The sequence below is a fragment of the Lepeophtheirus salmonis genome, chromosome 2, assembly GCF_016086655.4.
Source record: "Lepeophtheirus salmonis chromosome 2, UVic_Lsal_1.4, whole genome shotgun sequence".
Classification (NCBI taxonomy): domain Eukaryota; kingdom Metazoa; phylum Arthropoda; class Copepoda; order Siphonostomatoida; family Caligidae; genus Lepeophtheirus; species Lepeophtheirus salmonis.
Genome location: NC_052132.2, coordinates 38584956 through 38605922, shown reverse-complemented (window position 1 = coordinate 38605922; position 20967 = coordinate 38584956). Strand labels below are relative to the sequence as shown.

The 20967-nt window shown below is 30.0% G+C and overlaps 1 protein-coding gene across 2 annotated transcripts in view; it reads left to right on the top strand.

Moving 5' to 3' along the window:
• mAChR-A (muscarinic Acetylcholine Receptor, A-type) overlaps positions 1–14254 on the top strand; it is a 99348-nt gene extending 85094 nt beyond the window's left edge. For both annotated transcript variants that reach the window (XM_071886820.1, XM_040707626.2), the window contains 2 exons: positions 3781–3934; positions 11152–14254. In XM_071886820.1, the coding sequence (XP_071742921.1) occupies positions 3781–3934; positions 11152–12174 (1177 nt within the window). In that variant the 3' untranslated portion in view covers positions 12175–14254. The remainder of the gene's footprint in view (positions 1–3780; positions 3935–11151) is intronic.
• The last annotated feature ends 6713 nt before the right edge of the window (positions 14255–20967 follow it).

Genomic DNA, 20967 nt, shown 5'->3' with positions numbered 1-20967 from the left:
TTATTTAATAACAATTATCATTTCAACTAGGATATTTGTTTTTAATGTTTTGACAAATTCCTCAGATCATTGAACACGTCTTAGACCTCTTAAATGATAATAAACAAACAGTGAGATATTTTTTACTGATAAAACATATACCATGTATTAATAAAGGTAGAACTTTTGAAGCATAGTATCTTCATATTCGGGACAGTGTCTCAAAATGTATAAAAACATCCATTTAAATCCCGAAACCCGATTTTTCAAATTAAATGCCCACGCCACAAATGCCTGCCTTAAAATGTGCTAAAGTCACTTAGTTTTATTGTCCCTAGAAGAACAAAAATTATTTCTCCTATAAAAGTTGATGGTTCATACTCAAATCAAGCATTATACTTAATGAAATACAAGGCACTAAAATTATAGGAATGTACTTTCTGATAATCATACATTAAAAAAAAAACTTTTATTTTATTTTATTCTGAAAAAGGGTAGCAATAATAATGAAAAGTAAGGAACAAGTCATAGTTATCAAAACTTCTTTAAAAAAGTTTCCCTTACAAAAATTTATACATATATATATATAAGATGAAAAGGTTTGTTTGCCATATATTTTTGTCTTTAAAAAAAAGAAGGAAAATAACAGCTTTTTTATGAATAAAAAAAGTTCACATTTCATACTTATATATGTATATTTGTTGGTAAATATTTAAACATTAAAGTACATAAAAAATATTTATATTATGTATATTGTATATAACTTGGTCTACTCATATAGTATTTGAATTATTTTTACGATACTTTTTACATTTGTGATGAAGTAGGAGACCATTAATCAAAAGGTTTTTTTTAATAAAAAGTTGTTTTAGTTAAAGATGCTAATATCTTTATAAAGTTCTTGTATTTTCTCTTCTATTCCATGATGGTCCTATATAATATGTCCAAGAAAAAATATGTTATAAATAGAATTCAAATCATTTGAGGGTCTTTCCTTGACAAAACTCCCACAAAAAAGTTAAAAAAAGTTTCGACATATCTCAAAATTGGCTAATTTTTTTACAGAATATATTGTAGACATAAACATAACTTAAGTATAGGAATCCGGAAAATTTGAGGTAAATCGGTTCATTAATTTGTATAGAATGTGCATCTACAGTAGGCAAAATGAAAATATTTTCCACACACAAAAATAGGCATTTTATATATTTTTGTTTTCATCTACATATTGTATTATAAACTTTATAGATGCTACAAAGACATTTGCCATGGATAGTGTGGATTTAAAATCTCCTTGTTACTGCCTTCACATTCCTCACAACTATCGCCATCTTTGTCTGGATGCATAGTTTTAAAATTGAGATAAAATGTAAATTTGATGACTGTGGCATTAGTTATGAATTTATTTGGACAAAATTCAGGAATGATAATTTTCAGTTTTTAAATTTTTTATCCAATATATGAACCACACCAACTGGTAGCCTCCGTTTACATTCTTCCATCAATATTTCTGGGGAGATAATTCTGCTTGGGTCGATCTAGTTGCAGTAAGCCACCGTCTTGCAACTAAACGAGTGCTACGTATTTCTTTTGGAGTAGTGATCTTGAATATGATTCTAAAGAACTGCCTTCCAAACTCTGCACAACTCTGATTGTACTTGTTCAAAAACAACTGGAGCCGCACTTCATTTACGGATGTCATTATCTTCTTGGTGAACATTTTGCACACAAGCTTTTCAACATTTTTTATTTTAAATGTTCCTCTAATTGGTCAGATTGAGTTGCACATACTAAGTCTATGTAAACAATATAGAATTATGATTACTCGATCTGATCGAGAAATTGTCTTACAAGTCCATATACATTAAGAATACTTTCTTATCTAGGAAAGACTGAGTATTATATCTAAGTTTAAAAAAATGATTTCTTCCGAGCACATTGTCAATTGAGCTTGTCGTCCTATTTACCAATAAACTATTTTTATTAGTCATTTGGAGGTGTTGGCAAATTTACACTTTTGGGTTAATTATGCTTTGATAAATGTACAAACAAATTATGAACATAATTGGGTGAGGAATGAGAAATTTATTCATGTTGAAGAGAGAAATTAGTCAAACTTCGGCCCTTTATTTAAATAAAATTTATTTCATAATGCTATTTTTAGATGCACCTATTTTTGTTTCTAAGATATCGATTGATCTCAAATTTTCAGGATTCCCATACTTTTACATAAATGTAACCACATCCTATATAATATTAGCCAACAACCATGATAGTTTTTGCGTGGAATAACATTCTACAAATCTGTCAAATATACATAGCATCATCCTAACTAAGATTTTTTCTGGTTTTGTGGCTAACAGAGTGTTTTTTAAAGAATCTGTTTACGACATAGTTATGATATAGTTTTATTTATTGGCTAGAAGGCTTTGAGTCAAAGACAAACTTATACTGTGGTCACGTGACCCTATATTTATCTAACCGGGATACAAAAAGGTGTAAATGTATTTCATAAAAAAATGTGTCTTTAAACTACATATAATTATTAATTACAAATAAATAAATTTGTCAAAGAAAAATAATTGAAATAAATAGATTTATATATACATATATATAAGGTAAATACTTTATAAATCTTATAATATTTGCCATTCTAAGAATACTCCAATAGTAAAATAGTAATTCCTTTAATTGGCTCTTATGTGCAGACACATTTTATATACCTATGATCACCTACATGTTTCAACAGTGAAGATAAAGACAAGTTTTCTGTTTCCATTTGAGTGCCATCATCTGCTTTCTTTCTTTTATATTATTTTGACCATTCCTCCATATAAAATGGAAGATTTTTCTGTCTATAATGGAGGAATATCATTTTTAATACATACTACATATCATAATATATGTCTGGAAAAAATATATAGATAATAATATATATATATACTCACCAAGTTTGAAAATGCAAAAAAAAAAGAGGGGAAAAAAAATATTTGGGCTAAGAATGTTTTTGAGTAAAAATAAGTAAGAGAGAGAGAGAGGAAAAAAGATTCAAAGAGCCCAATAATTGATTTTTAATTAAGATTTTCATTAACCATTAAGCAAATAAATTTCTGGTTAGAGTTGTAAGTATTTTTAGTGTGAAAAAATCAACATAATTAACCTAAGTTTTGTGCATGTCCTTTATATTGGTTCCAGTTCAGTCTTAGGACATGTCCTTAAGACTTTGAGGTTAATTAGAACTGTCTTTACTAGAACTGATTAAACGAATAAGAAATAAAGTTGCGTGACGTCTTCAAGGATCGAGCTTTATAAGTTTTTAGGGCTGAAATGGATTGGACTGAGACTGATCCAGAAGGGACTGGAGTCTTCAGTTCTAAATAAGGGCAAACACAAAAATAATAACCCTGTCACTGAGCAGCTCAGCTGTCTTGATGTTTTATTAGATTAGCTACAAATTTACAATAATCTCTCCTCGTATCTAGTAGAAACATTGGCATGAATCCCTCTGATGCCAATCCTGCATTCTACTTTGATTTCAAAAGGATCGTACACTTATAAATCCCCAACAAATTATCAGTTTTACTCTCCGTCATTCATGTGCAAAAACCTTTGTGAGTACTCTTTATGCTTATCGTCTCTTCTCAAAAATGAGAGACATATGTTAACAGCTTTACAAAATATAAAACAACAACCCAAACTCGCACTTTAAAAAATGCTTAAAATTCACAAATTTATTTAGAGTAAAACAAATAGTCAAAATGAGTCTATTGAAATTATAATTATATATGATTTTATTTACAGTGAAGAGGTTGGCACAGGTACAGAGCATAGTGTTAAGGGGATATGGAAAACAAGTCAACCCACTGCCGGATCATCACGCTCACGGGAGTCACACCAAGAGATCACCTATGTTCCCACGTCTGCTCTACGAAGAAGTACTTCCTTCACAAATCAGGTAATTTGAAGTCAATATTCCATATTTTTGAAAATTTATATAGTCATTGTAGCTTTTAACCCTTTTTGTCAGCTGTGTATCAATATAAAAGTAATTTTGAACCCAAATGAGAAACGTCTATATTCACATGACACGATATCGTTTTTGAATTAATATTTTTGTCCCTACACAAAGAACTTTTCTGATGACGACAATAAAAAAAATTACTTTGTCAAAGACTTAGGCCTCTCAGGCTATTTTAAAGTGAAGAAATGGGATTTATGGGTCGAAATTGTAGCTGTCTTGTTCTTCTTAAAAGATGTCCTGAATGATTTTTAGACTCTATGTTTTGTCAAACAATGCGTAGTATTATTTAATTCTAGTTAAAGTGATGGTGGTTGAATACTTGATAAAACAGAAAAAACAAATAATTGAGTGCATGTTGAAGAATAAGTTGAATTATATTTTTTACAGATATAAGAAATACTAAAAAGTATTAACAGTACAATTTTTGACTAATAATCTTCAAAAAAGTTTTAATAACATCCTATTTCAAACCAAACATTTTGTTATTTTTTTTTACTTTGAAATGCCCCATAACACGTGGTAAATGGTTTTAGGTCCCTCAAACTTTCCAGATCTAGTTATTTTTATTATTGCCACCGTAAATAGGACAAGTACGTGTAAAGATATAACAACAATACAAAATGTTAGGATTCTGTGATAAAGTTGAGATACCCAGAAATCTCAGGCATAGATTATATAGTCTTTATTCAATTACAGGACTCAATTCGCCTTCGACATGACCTTTGAAATTCAATCTACCATATTATTTTTCCTTTATTGTGATCAGAAATTTTACGACCCTTATGTAAAGGAAATTTTGGGCACCTCCAAAGGACTAATCGAAATATTTTTTTGGAATTACCAATGTGATCCATAAATATTTTGAGTTGAATCATTATAGGGCATTTGTATAGAGATAACCCTTAGCTAGGTGTTATTCCTACTATTGAATGGAAATAAGTTGTTCGCAATGTAACCTGCGGTTCTTGAATTATTTTTTTTAGTCAACAAATTTCAGAGATATACACGACATAATTAGTAAATTGTAAAGTATTGTCGTAATAATGAAGAGGGTTTAGTGACTTAGTATTCAAACAAGGTTAGACACTTTAGTATATATTTTTCCTTTCTTTTTTTAATGGAAAAATGATTTATGTAAGGAGATTAAAGCCTAAAGATTATTTTACCTCATATTCAAATAATACAAAATAATTATTTTATAACACTACAGAAGCGATAAAAAAATAGTTAATCCGATTACTTTTATTTATTAAAGAATCATGACGACTTTAGAATTTAACAATTAAATAAACGTTTAAATAACATTTTTCCTTGTGAGCTCGTTAGTTAAACAAGGCCCTTATTTACATAACTTGAATCAATATACTCATTGTTTGGCCAACTAAAGTCGATTTTTTCAATTAGTAGAATAATATTGAAATGATGAACCTTTCCTCTCCCAGACGACAATTTGGAGTTCAACAAATATCTCAAAATTGGCTTAATAATTTAAAGAAATATACATTGAACGGGCATAAAAATCCTAAATGTTTAAAACTATTCAGTTTATTAATATGAGAGATATGGGCTTCTAAAAAATTTTAAATTAAATTTGTTTTTTTTTCAAAAATAAAGGCACTTAGATATGACTAGACTATCAGTTCAAAGTCAACAATTTCCGGATTTATAATCTAATGATGCTCAGTATTCGTATTGATGTGGAATTATCCTTCAATAATTGTCGTAAAGATTTAATATAAAGTTGCCCAGAGTTTTTAGGCGACAACGAAAAGACAAACTTTACTCTTATAATAAAGAATATAAATCCCCACAAAATCTTCAGTGCACTGTACATTTTTTATTAGCTTACTCACACGTAGTTGTTCAATACTTTGATGTTTTATCCTCAAAAATCAAATAGTAACAGCTTGAGAAAATAAATAACATAATGCGATGCGCCAAGATGTTTCAAGAGGGTTAAATGGCTGAATTTTTTAAACCAACACTAAACCGGCATTCATTATAATTATGTTTACCTCTGCAACAAAGTTGGACTGAGGTTATATTTTTGCCTCTGTTTATATGTGAGGCATCAGGATTACGGCAAAAGTTACAATCGATTTTGATCAAACAATGTACAAAGATGATAAATATATATGGTAACAGTAAGAAGCTATTAAATTTCAAAATTTTAGACAAAACGTAAAAAATACATAATACCTTGAAACAAAATTGAGATAAATAGCTCAATTTGATTTTAGGCGGAGATTTTACGCTCTACCGGGTGACAATTTTAGTGAGTGATGTTTTTCTTTAATTTTTTTCTCGATGCTATTCTAAATTCAAGGCATCTTCGAGATTGAATGACACATTGTTATTTCTTGGAACAAAAAATAACTACACCTATTCCAAACATCCATTTCTTTATTAATCTAGATTATTACTCTGATAACTTGGGGAAAAAAGTACTTTAATTCCTTAAGCATTCATTACACGAAATTGTTTAACCTCAATTACCTCTTTATTCCATAACTGCTCTACAAATAGAAAAGTACCCTTAAGGTAGTCAAAAAGGAAAGGCCGTGGGGGATCATGCACGTTCCATTTATAGAATACTAGGGGATGTACCCTGTTTTTGTAATTAGTCGCCAGCTAATAATAAAGAAGATAACTCCCTAACAAATAATTAGTATTATTCTTCGTTTTCCATGAGCACACTTGCACATAACTACTCAATACAATAATACATATATCAATCCAAATGACGTGTTCCTTCCTCAAGAATGGAAGAATAATAATTAATGAGAGAGTTTGAGAAAAAAAAATCGTATGTTGGGATGACTGATGAGTACTTTTGTACTTTAAAATATACCTACACGAATTATGATATACAAAACAAACAGAAACAGTCCTTTTGTTATTCGGACACGCCTGTAATGGCTCATTAATACGACTACACTCTTATTTAGTATTTCAAAAATATTTATGTAATATACTTTTACAGTGCACTCTGTATACAAGTTCGATACTATGTGCCATGTCTGCAATATTTCATGCATACGGTTACATTGGTGTTCTTAGATCAAAATATGCTTATTATATACATAATAAAGCACTTTATACAGTGGACCCAGTGACTATTTTTCATATAAACAGATATTTAGAGAGACAAAAGAACAATTTTTTAATTATATTGATCATACGGATTCCTTTCTTTAGCCCGTACATACATCAAAAAGCACAAAAAAAAAGTTCGATTAAAAATAAAGTTATACATTCATAAAATCTCATTTAGAATTCATTTTATGAAATCCTTCTTCTTCTCTCTGTAAGTCAGGAAGTGAAAGTAACCTTCATCTTTTTCCCCTTCTTCTTCCTATACTTTTGTCGTGTGTGCTTTTTATACCACTTTTTATTTGAAATTCCTGCACTCATTTATCTTATTAAAGAAAGTTTGATGGGAATTATATTAGGGTGATCCTTATTTTTGTAAATGAGAATAGACATTTGAAGAAAAAGTGTTGAGAGATTTTTATTTCCAATATTATTGAGCAGAACTCTTTTATATGGATTTCAAATTTACATAGATTTAGGGCTGAGGTTGCGTGATTTTGATATAATATTAGGATCATTCCATGTAAAGTGTACAACTCTAACCAAGACCTCACCATCACTGGAGATGTACTTTTTGTAGGAGCGAGAGAAAAAGGTTTGAGGGAGAGATATGGTACACCTGAATTAAAGCCTCTGTCTGATTGTTTTATTATTTAGGAGGGGGATAACGAATTACTGCTATAAAGGGGAGAAAATTTAAAGTAGCATTAGTACAGGGAAAATATTATAATTAAAATCAAATTCATATTTCTTCATTTTATTAACAATTTTTAAATCAATTTACTTGAAGGATAGGTTAGAAAACTTTTTTTAAAGGGAGATGTCAACAGCCCCGCGACTCATTAAATAATGAACTAAAAATAAGAAAGAGCACACGCATCATCCATTTTTTCTTTTCTAATTGTTAGACTTAATCTTTTCTCTACACACACACCCTCTTTAATCATCAGCAATATTGATAATTTTTAGTACGGGCGTTTATCCTAATATAAGAACACAATGGCTGAAGTTTTAGACTTATACATACGTGAGGACTCGTTTGGGAGTCTCTCAAGGTTTGGTCCTTTTCTGAAGAAACCTTGAACTTCAGTGGGACATAGCTCCGCTCTGAGTCAACTGATTTCAAAAATATTTCCTTGAAAATACTTAAAAGGAACTTTAACTTTTTAACAGATTTTACAAAAGATATCTCGAAGCAATGTTGTTTTTTTGTTTTGTGCTTGGCTGCAGATCTCGTCTTAAAAGAAAAACTAGATAATATATAATAAGAATAATTTTAGGAAACTTACACGCGGATTTGAGTGCTCCGAAAGATAACCCAATGATGTAGATTGAATTAAAAATAATGAGTTTTTAATATGTAAAGTCGACTAATTAGTTCTATGCGGCATTTCATAGTGAAGGGGAGATCATAAACTTCAGGAGCTCGTTCATTAATGTGACTCCATAATTATGCACCCTTGGATGGGGATATACGAAATGGATTCATAGAATACTCATTCATTGCACTCCAACATCAAAGTTATAAATTAATAAAAATTATACCAAATAGTAAAATAATTATGACAAACAATATAACATTAAAGTTAGTTGAAATAATAATAAACTAAATAAAATGATAACATGTGCCTTGTAACTCAATGCATTTAATAGATTCGAGGTTGTGTTGATTTATAAATTTCATGGATTCCTTTAAAAAAGTAGCCTTCCCAGAGGAACTATTCATTCAACGATCCATGGGTTGTCAAATCCGTAATGATGTTTCTCTCACAGCAGATTGATGATGAGTGACCCCTCTTCAAAAATACAAATATGGAAAACTAATATGCTGAATCTCAGATATGAGGGTTACCATATTATTTCATATTTCTTCAGGTGTGTGGGTTACAAAAAATGTTCCTTATTTCTTAGAGATTGTTTCCTCAAGAAATTGACTTGGATTTGAAAATCTGTTAAGGGGTTAATTTAATTTTTATTAAAAAATAGCATTTATACCAAAAATATCATGAAAACATTATTGGGAAATATTGAAAATGACGCCAAAGCCAAGCTGGAACTTTGATTTTGCTATTTTTTAATATATAGCTCTAACCTTCTCATACGCTATGAGTATCCAAAAAGATAGAGTAGGATCTTGATACAATTTAGCATTCGGGTATATAATTAGAAAAAAAGTCAAATTTGCCATAATTGTACAGGGTAGTCAAGATAAATTGGGAAAATCTTTGAAGGCTTATAAATAATTAACTAGATATGGTAGAACATTATTATTAGACGGAAGCTACATTTAATGAAATTGAATTATTTACAATTAAATATGCCTCTCTCGATAACCTCGTCCAAACGGTGCCGGTATCTTTGGCAGGCACACGTACGCTCGTGCAGATACAGATTTGTGACTTTTCTGGTTCTTCACTTTTAATTTACATTCCCTGGATGGATGAAGAAACCCAAGGAAGAAATTACACCTTCCAACAAGACAATGCGCCATCTCACAGGGTCAAAAAAGTGCAGGATGTCTTGGCCAAAAAATCTCCTCACTTTTTGAGCCAGGATTTTGGGCCTGGGATTTCTATCTCTTGGGAGGGACGAGCATGAAGCATGTCCCAAGTATCATTCGTCTGTGGAAGAAGTCCCTTATCCGTACAATGGCAATGCTGGACCTGCACCGGGTGCCTGCTAAAACTTCAAGCGCCGTGTGACCGAGGCTATCAAGACAGGTGCATTTTGTTATTATTAATTGAATGTAATTAAATATAGCTTTCAAACAATTAAAAATTTAGTTTGTTCATTATAAGCCTCTAAATGTTTTCTCAATTTATCTAGACCATCAATTAAATAATTCCTTATCTTTCTTTTTTCTTACAAACATGAAATTAACTTTATTGTCTGGTACAAAATAAATAATTATTTTTTTATTTTTAATAAACAATGACACTATAAAATAAACCACCTGCCTTGATTATCTGTTAATGCAAATTTAAAATCGATTCCAAAAAGTTTGAGCAAAATATTAACAATCTTTTAAAAAATAAGGATCCACCTAAAATAACCTTTTTTCATACATTTTTTCTCTCCTTCTTTTTATAGAGTAAAGAAAGAATGAAAATAAACTTAACTTTTCGGGGAAAACATCATGTATATTGTACACTCCTTTTTATACAATGATGATTTATAAGCTCAAAATCCAAGCAAGCTCATTTGGGGGGGGGGGGAGGGATAATAACACTTTTCACTCATAGAAGTAAGAATGAAATAATAGGAAAAGAGTCCTTTTTATCCAGGGGGGCTTTAGAAATCCTTTGAATGTCTTTGATATCCATATTTCTTCATATAATATGTACGATACAAAGGTCAAAAATCCTTCTTTTTTTCCCCTTCTATCTCTCTGACTTAATTCAGTTCCCAATTTTATTTCATTTGATATTCCTTTGTTTGGTGCGATGGAGTATAGAAGGATAACTGGTTTTACAACTTATCGATCTCACCTAAGAATTGTCTTTGAATTCCGTTCTATATCTCCCTTTCTAGTAGAGTCCGCGATTCCAACCTACGCAGACTGAGTTCAAGAGAATAATTTTTCCTGTGGGCGTTGTCCATTGAACTACATCGCTTCATTATACCTCATTCATAGTTCAGTCACCAAAATACAGAGTCCGGTAGGGGCTTCTATAAAATTAATTAACAAAATAATTTTACACCGTGTAGTTCTGTCGTCACGGTACCAAAAATATGAGAAATACACGGTCTTTGAACCAAAATTAATATTGATACTTTGATGTTAGTCCATATTTTTCCAACAATAGCCAACAAAAATCTCGCTAAGAACGACCACTTACAAGGGTAACGCTGGATTTTTGCTCGGAAAATGACATTTCCAAATAAAATACCATTTTCAATTTTAGGATAGCCCATAAATTTTAATTTTAATGACGGTTTCAATAACAATTAAGTACAGTACAGTTTTGAAGGAGTCAGTACCCCTGTACCACCTCAGTACCGGGTTACCAAACAACAGTGTCACTTATTCTAACAACATATCTCTTTTTTCATTTCAGCTTGGTTACAAAAGGGAATCCCGACTCTTTTCATGGTGCAGCTCTTGTCTGGATCCTGATCGTCATGGAGGGAATCCTGGAGGAGTTGATGATCCCTCAAGTGAAGGCTATGCAACACCTAGAAGTAACGAAACCCCTCTTCCAACTACGTCTAAATGCCCATCTCTTAATTATATAAGAGATCCTTATGCGAATGTGAATCGCTATTCACGAGGAGAAGCAAATCGGCCCAAGTCTCTCATCACAACCACTTCAGTCAATAAAGACTCAAATACTATGGGATCAAGTGACTCTCCTGTTGGGACAACAGCCAGTGGTGGTGGAGATAATAACAATATTTACACGATTTTGATTCGTTTCCCACCGAAGGAGATGAGTGAAAAGCGAGCTTCCCTTCGAAAGAGTGATCCTTCTCTTGAGGACAAGGTTGTTTCTGCATCGATACAAATGCTCTGTGACAAGAGTTCCTCGGACTTTTATCCTCGCTCTCTTCCCATTTCACGAAAAACAACGGGATCCCGATCTCCTCCTCCTCCCAAGAGAGGCGTTTCTGCGACAACGAGTGACATCACGAAGCTCCCTTTAGATTCCGGATGGGTAGGTCGTCAAATGATCAAACGCTCTCAATCTGGAGGCTCAAGCTCCTCTCCACACAACACTCTACAGCGACTCACGGGGGGTGGTAAGAAAAACCCTGGGAAAGTGAAGAAAACCAACGAAAAGAAACAAGACCGAAAGGCTGCCAAGACACTTAGTGCGATCCTTCTCGCTTTTATAGTTACATGGACTCCATACTCCGTTCTGACTGTTTTGAATGCAGTTCTAGGCAAAGAAACGGCAGATGTGTACATACCTCCAACCCTCTGGGACTTTGCTTACTACCTTTGCTATATCAATTCCACTGTCAATCCCGTTCTCTATGCTCTCTGCAATGCTGCATTTAGACGAACCTACGTACGGATACTGACCTGTCGGTGGAGAGCCCGATTCCGGCAGCCCTTCAATCGGTACTACTATGGATAATACATATTATGCTATGTCCAAAATACCTATCTAGGATTCCTTTATTTGGTAAAAACACAGAGCACGCATCAGTATTAGGATCATATAATACTCGAAAAATACAATATCCCAATTTATTAATTATAATATTAATATAAATATTAACTCCACCCCCTCCCCCTTTTTTGTATGAACATCTCTTTCGTAGCTTTCAGAAGTTTTCATAATTCAAAAGCACAAATATTGACTATTTTTATATATATAATTAATAATTATCAGTACTATTTCATATGTAGTTGTCAACGCATTGACGAAGATCGCGTCAGCACACACGCACACACAAAAGATTTGTTTCCCAAAAACAAATTAATGGATTTTTTTCTTTCGTCAAAAAGTTGCATGATCCATGTTAATAGTTAATTCATTATAATCAGTATAGATTAATCATTATTAATATTATTCTAAATACTCTCATGTTAATTTCTTAACAACATCACAATATGTATTAATTTTTTTAGTAGATAATACGGGTTATTTTTTTATTCTAAGGAAATTTATTTTTAAATAATTTTATTTCTTTATTATCATCAACTATACACATCCACCTTAAATTTAATTTTTTTCTAACTTTTCTATGATTTCGCAATAATAATCACCAATTTGTATTAGAAAAAAAAAGGATCAAATTGAGCTTGTAAAAGCATGGGCTTGTGAAGACCCACAAAGAGTTACTACATTAAAAAAAAAACATGAATAGATCTTACATAATTAAATCCAACACCCACAAAGAAATTTCCAAATTCATTCCTTATATCATTTCCAAAACCTTTAAAGTAAAATATATTTATACATTCGTAAGAACTATTTAGAATGTTTACAAATTGTTCATAGGGTACATTTATTTGTCATATTAAGAGGTATATGCATGGGGAGAGTAAAGCTATCTCACCTGTACACTAATATTTTTTGTAGAGCATCTTACAGGTACTTTTAGGAATTACTTATTTTTTTAAATAGCCCCAAAGTGTATTTTCCTTTCTTTTACTGCTATAATCCTATACAAATACTTTCTACAGTGAGTGGTTTTGCACTGCATTTTAAGGGTACATATCAATATATTACCCTTCATAAACTCGGCATACATACTGTAGTCAGCTACGAGCGTTGAGCATGTAGATATGTTTGTTGGTTTAATATTAAAACACGCAATAGTATGATCAATGATGAGCTCGTTTAAACATCGATCAACGTCTCGTAGTAAGGTTTTGGATATATATTATAGTGACATAATTTTAATAACCCTCTATGTTTCAATCAATTTAATCTTTTCCTCCAAAAATTAGAGATTTTCTAAGTAACAAATGTTCATCTTTTTATTGAAAACGATTTATACAAGGGAATGATTGAAATTTTGGGAACATATTAATTATTGAATTATTTCAAAAAGCTTACATAAACCTCTTATTTTGGAGGAAAATTGGTAATTCAAAATACATATACAAAATCTTTCAAATTATGTTTACTGCAATTATTTTTTTTAAATACCATGCAGCACAATAGATGTAAAAACAAAACATTACACTGAGTTTTAAAGGCCTTCAAATAACGACAAAACTACGATTTGTATTCGGTTATGAATTTTGTGAATATCTAAAAACGAGTTTTTTTGTATTTGTCTGAATTGCAAAAAATAATGATTTTGTAAACTCAAAGACTTAAAAAGATAAAATCTTTAGATTTGAGGAAATGTTGAAAGAAATTAAGTAGAAAATGAAGAATGTAATAGCTAACTTTTTCACCATCTATCATGGAATACCATATCATGGGCTGAACTTTTGTTTTTAAAAAGATAATATGGATATTATAAGATCATAATAAAAGACTCATTTCGAAACAAAATTTTATTTTTATAAATATTCAGCATCTTTATAGATGTTCACATTCATAACATCTTTCGATTTCCTCATAACAAGGGATACTTCGGTATTGGTCGATGTGCTGTTGCTAATAGTAGTATCAGAGTACTCTCACATTTAAAACAGTACTTTACCAAATTATTCTAGCATCAGGTACATGCCACTCCACTACGGCATAAAGAAATTACCCAGCCGATGACGTATCTCCTCAAATTTATGGCCTATTTCGGGAGAAACTGTCCTTGAATAACAAATGCAAAACTAAAGTATTTAATATTAAAAAAAATTAGCAAATATATGAGCACGCCCCTTACCTACAAAATGACGTGGGGCCCCTGTAAGGGCATGTCCCTTTCACTTTTTTTCCCTCATGATAGTTTTTTTTTTTTTTTTTTTTTGTATAACTCTGTGGATTTTTTAATTACCATCAAATAAACATAAGGTTTTCGACTTTAAGTTTGATTAAAGCTTTAAAACAAGATCAGCTTTAAAAGATATGTCGTCATGGAATTACCCTTTTTCCCCCAGATGAGATATCCTTTAATGTAATTTTTCCCTTTGAAGAATGTACTTAGTTAATTCAGTTAAAAGGGTAAATTCATGGGAGTTGCATAGATAATGAAGCAGTAATATTCAAGAACCCCCTAGCGGAAAAAAAAGTCATCACGTCGCTCACTACACTGTATGATTATAGATCACATGGTTTTGTTTTACTATTTTTTTTTTCAAAGGTAAAGTTTAACAAGTTCAACCTTTTTCTTTTTTTTTTTTAATTTAATTCAGGAAATATATATAAAATAAATTATTTTGATAATCTCTGGATTCAATTTTATATCACTTTTTTTAGGAAAAAGTGCTGTTTTTTTTTCTATATACATGAAGAGTGGAATTTTTTATTCCATCAAATTTCATGGAAGGAAATAAAAAATGTAGGAATCATTTCGTTTTTAATAAACAATTTAACTTTTATTATTTTGTGTAGTTAGATGAAATTAATTTGAATTCTATTAAAAGTTAAGTTCATAATATGTTATTTAGGAATTTGCATTTTTTTTGCACACAGCTTAAGGGGAAAACAAAAAGAATTAACGCTAAGAAACAATGAAAAAATATTTTTTTTATTTAATAATTATGAGCAAAAAAAAAAGGATTTCAAAATATCTGCCACCTTCATATGTGATATATAGACTTAGTATTTTTATTTTATTTTTTGAGAATTTTTAATTTTTTTTGTGTTTTATTTGAATTCATAGATGGAGCCACTCAAGGGTTTTTTCATCTAATAATTTTTTTCAGGCGGATGTTTTTTTTATTATTACATCTTCATTTTTTTCATAACTTCTTTTCTGTCAAAATAAATATTGTATTTTCTAAAAAAAAAAATTCTATAAACTGTAATTTTCAATGATAATTATAAATAATTTAGATATGATAACAATTGATTATACTATAATAGTTATATGATTTGCAAAAAAAAATTATTAAAAGGTTGAAGATTTAAAATATAGATCTAAGACATTCATCAAACAAAAAGTTCTTTGTATTTCATTTTCTTAATTCAACATCCATCAAAGTCATAACTTCAAATAAAAGCTTACTTGCATTTCATCGTTATTATTGTAATTGGAAGGTATTATGTACTTTAAATCTTTTTCTGTCTGATTAGAAAAAATTGCCTGCTTATGAAATTCTCCTAGAAACTTTGATTAATTACACTATTAAAAAAATGTTTGCATTGACATGACTTTTTTTACATCAATAGATAAGAAAAATATTTACATACAACCATTTCTGTTTTTGTAGCCTACAGAGAAATCATGTTTTAGTCAGTCAACCCCCAAGTAGTTAAAAAAACCTAATGAAGAGTTTATAAAACAAAAAGTAAGGTTTCATTCTACAAACATTGTGTCTAAAGTAAGGGTAAATAACGTAATTGAATGTTTAACACTATGCAACAAAATGAAGGTCTCGGAGTAACCACAGGGTGTGACCCACATTTATTATTGTTATTTAATTAATTGTTATTAATTAATGTATGTAACCATCAAGAAACAGAGTAAAATGAAAGACATTATTTAGAAGCTAATATGGTTTTTATTTGTTCTTCAGGTGCTTTATATCATAGCTGAATTTATAAATATAGACCTTATATTTCATTTTTTTTGAAATGCTTTTTATAAAAGGTCGATTCTGAATTGCTTATGAGCTTATAATTAACTATATACTTAACAATTTATATGTAAGGGAATTAAAATAAGTTTATAGATGCTTCATTTTCAAAATAATTGATTAGTATTCACCCACTTATAAATGAAATAGTTAATTATAAACTCATAAGAGATGGAATTTTTTCCATGAAATATTATGGTAGTCTATATTCAACGCAACCTAGCCAGCTTATTTTAATGAATTTCCTAATAAATGATAAAAACTAAATAGAACAAAAATCAATCAAATCGAAATTTTTTAAAGGCATTTTTTTTAAATTGAAATATTAGCTCTATTCTGTAATTTGAATTATGACATAAAACACTTGAAGACCAAACGAAAATATGTATTATTATCTTCTAAGTAAGGCCCTTAATAATACTAAATTTTTCGGTGTTATATAAATTTTTTATTAATTGTAAACAAGATAAAGTAATCAATGATTCTTTTTTTCAAGCGTTGAAATATTTGTATTAATTTGATATTTTCTTTGATTTTCATCCATATAGTTCGAAATATGGCACTATTTAAAAAAAAAAAAGATTTAAAGGCCACACCTGTTTAGCTTGAAACTTTCAATTACCATTCTTTAGTTCTGCGGCTTAAATAACATTAATAAATGTGGATTTCAGCCTGTAGTTGAAAATCCTGTTGCATGGTGTCATTAAACATTGAATTAACTTGCATTGGTATAAGGTTATTTGATCTAGAATTATTGGATTGAGGTCGCCAAAAGCACCAAGTAGTAGATTTACTTTGTGCACAAATTCGTCCATCTAAAATTGAAATGACTTTCATCATTTCTCTCCAGTCAGTTCGAAGAATCCCAGTGGATTGAGAGGCAGTGGTATATACTTTCTCTATTTTTTTGTGTGTAAAATTAGATTTTATAAGGTTATTTATGTATGCAGTTTTACGAAATTTTACTCATCCAATGATTTTTGAACTGCTCCATTTTTTTTCTATTGTCCTTCTTTACTGTCAATAACAATCAATCGAAATTTTTCTTTTTGAGAATGCTCTGAAGCAAATTTTGGTCTCCATAGTTTCATCGAAGTCATATTTATTTCATTTTATGAAGGGCCCAAATCTATATAAACTTTATTTTTCTAGAATTTAATGTAGTTTCCTTTTGGTATAACAATCATCTAAACTTATTTGCATTGGATGAATTAAAACCATAAAGTCGTCTGGTCACTTTAAGAAAATGTCAGAATATTAAGACTGATAATTGGACGTAATAAATTCAACAGAATGACAAAATGATTCCAAAAAAAAGTCCTTCATTTTTTGTAAGGTCTTTTTTATGAGGAAACTTATCTGAATCACGGGAATCGTTGAATGAATCAATTAGAGTTTTGATTCAAAGATCATTATTATATTTGATATTTTCTCCCTAATTTAACTTTCTCAGCTTATTTAACAATTTCCTTAGAATTAATTTTATATAATCTACGTTCTGAATTATTGTCTTTGTAGATCCTTTTTTTTTTAAAAATTAAATAAAAATTAAAATAATTAGAGGAGTTAATTTTTAATTTCAAAAACTTTACATATTATAATCTTCAAACATCCAAAAACTCTCCCTGTTAAAATAAAAAAGTTATGTGACTAATAATATTTCTTGTCTGGAGGAGAGAAAATTATAAATTAGTAATCTTTGTGCTTTTAAAATTGTATTCCCTATGAAATTTTCACTTCTACAAACAAAACACATTTTCAAAATGAAAGGATGATGTTATTTAAAATACCTCCTCATTTTCAAAGTGAAAATTGTAGAAGTTTGGAGATTATATTTTATAGAGTTATTTAGTCCTTCTACAATTATATATGTGTACACTCACGATATATATGATAATCAACTTAATTCCTTCAGGGTTTTTTGTATTGAATTTTGCTTCAATAAGAATAAATAAAATAAAATAAAAACCATTAGTAAAGAAATTTTACATTGAATATATTTTCTACTAATCCAAAACATTTTCTATCAATATATTTAATAGTATATCTTTCTCAATATCAATTAATTGTCTCTGGAGTCTTTTAAGTACATATAAGTACAACTCTGCCAAAAAATGATGATACTGAAAATCATCAAATTGTGTTGGCAACTTTGTTTGAATCAAATGATCACTTAAAGCACCGAAGAGTCAGTTACACAAGGAATAAGATTCGGTGGATTTTAGAGTACTTACATATTGACTAACGAATTATTTATAGCGCAGCAAAATCAGACTATAGGTACTTCACTTTTAATTATTTGCTTTGTATCTGTTTCCACTCTGAAGATATAAAGGTATACAGTCTTATTGTGGGATAAAAACAATTTCCAAGCAGATTAAAAATATTTCAAATGAAGTCCAAGATTTTTTTCAAAATGGAGCAACGGTGCTCAGTGGATGACAACAGGCTCTGAATAAATTATTACTTTAACTGTATGTATGTATGTTCGATTCATGCCCGCTCTGAGGGAACAAAATATATATTGGGTTTGTATATAGACATCAAAGACGATTCCTATGTGAGATGGATTAGTTGTAATACAATAATAATGTTTACTTATATATAATCAGCCCATCTGACCAATTAAATGAACATTTAAAAATAATAATAAAAAGATTTTTCAAAGCTGAAACTTTTTCTTAAATAAATATTTATCAAACATTTTACAAAGAAATATCTTCTTTTTTTTCAAATTTAGGATTCCCTAATGATGAATAGACAGGCTAAGCATTACATCGAAACTTGCATTCGATTACTCCTTTTCGAGTCATTATGCTCTGCGTATAATAAAAGTTAAGTTAAGTTGCATTCACTTGACCAATCAATATATGATATATTCTTTACTTCACTTCCTGTCCTTCGAAAAATTCGAGATCATTCTATTCTTCCTCGGTCAATATATTCTTCGCTTCGGGACCCGACGCTGAACGTATCGAAGCTATTTCCTTATTATTAAAAGGTTGCAATGATTGAATTTGAACTATCCTCTGTCAATGTCTCCCATTTTGAGATAGAAAGAGAAAGTATGACGTGTGAGCAAACCTGCACCGGATACCCTAACTTATCATGAAAAAAACTGCAATAAGGGGGGAAACCCTGTATTTTCAAATGGTGACTACAAAAAATATAGTGAATAAAAATATTTTCTCAATTAATTTGTCATTAAGATTTTAGTTAGGGGATGTGCCACTCCCTGTAGTTAAGGATCTGAGTTTACTTTGAGTTCAAGTACAGGGTGTCCCCACTTATCACAGTTTTTTGGAAACAAGAAAAATCCGCATTGTACGAACGAGGGCTTCTTTATTAACAAAACACGTCAAATGAGATAAATTATTTTTCAATGTCCACTTTTTACTATTTTTCCTTTTTTTTAAAGTAAAATTAGGCAATCAAAATAATAAATAATTTAAAATAGTGTAGGCCGGACAAGATACTTGTAAAATTTAATCTTCATCACTTATTTATTTGATTTTTAATCTGGTCATTTCAATACAATAAAGTCTAAACAATGGGATCTTCAACAATATTTAAGCCGCATCCTTTTAAAATTTCAATTTTGAATTCTAAGTAATAGCTCATAACCAAAATTTTGATTGTCTAGGTATCAAATTAAATCATTAACCCTCTTTCCCTAACGCAAAATTTTACACTTCTATTCTATGAATATATTAACATAGTATGAACAAACTCATCAACAACCACAAAAAAATTTTGTTTACCTCAATATAGTGTTTTTTTTATCATTTATTATCATAATATAGAAAATGAGATATGAGGCGAATATAGCACATTATACTGGGAATGAGAATAATTCCAAATAATCCTGTATGCAAAGCTCCTGTATACATGTTTCCACGTCTGAATCAATCCCCATTTCTCATGGATTGAGTCCAACTCCATAAAAATAACTACAATTCTGCAAAATATGATCATCGCATAAGGAAGCTTTCTACATACTCACCCAGTGCTTTCTTTCTTCATAAAGAGAGGGATCTTTTCCTCTTTATATAAGTATTATACAAGTATGTCAACTCTGGGTTATCTAAGCTGATCAATTTCCTTTATTAAAAGAAAGACAATATTACATGACATGGAGATAAATGGTTGATATTTATTGATAATACACTCGTTTTTCTATCCTTTTTTTTTTTTTTTTTTTTTCCAATGTATTTTCATAATATCGAGTCCCCCATTCTATATAAAATTGGGAGGTTCAGAATAAAGGAAAAGATTTTCTAATATTAAGAAGTGAGAGTCAACAATTTAGCTATTGTTAAAATACTAATAAAATGATTTAGAAATCTGCAAAAATAAAATAATATATAAGTAAATCAAGTGAAGCATTCTCTTCTTTCTATCTCTTCCTTCACAAAAAAGTGTAAAACAATTTATCAAACCATCTTAAAATAAGATGAATAGCACCATAAATTATTATTGTGGTTCTTCCATAGGAATTCATTTTCTTTTTTAAGAGAACTCGTTCATATTTCCCCTCCCCGTTAAAAAACCCCATAAATGTGCATATAACATATATAGAGAGAGGGAGAGTTAGTCATGCTCAAAACTAATAGAACTATTTTTCTACCAAAAAAGCAAAAAAAACAAACATTTTTTGATGGTACTTTTGAAAAGCAAACTATACAAAAGTTAGCTCTGCTGTATAGGTACATGGTTCAATGACAAAAAC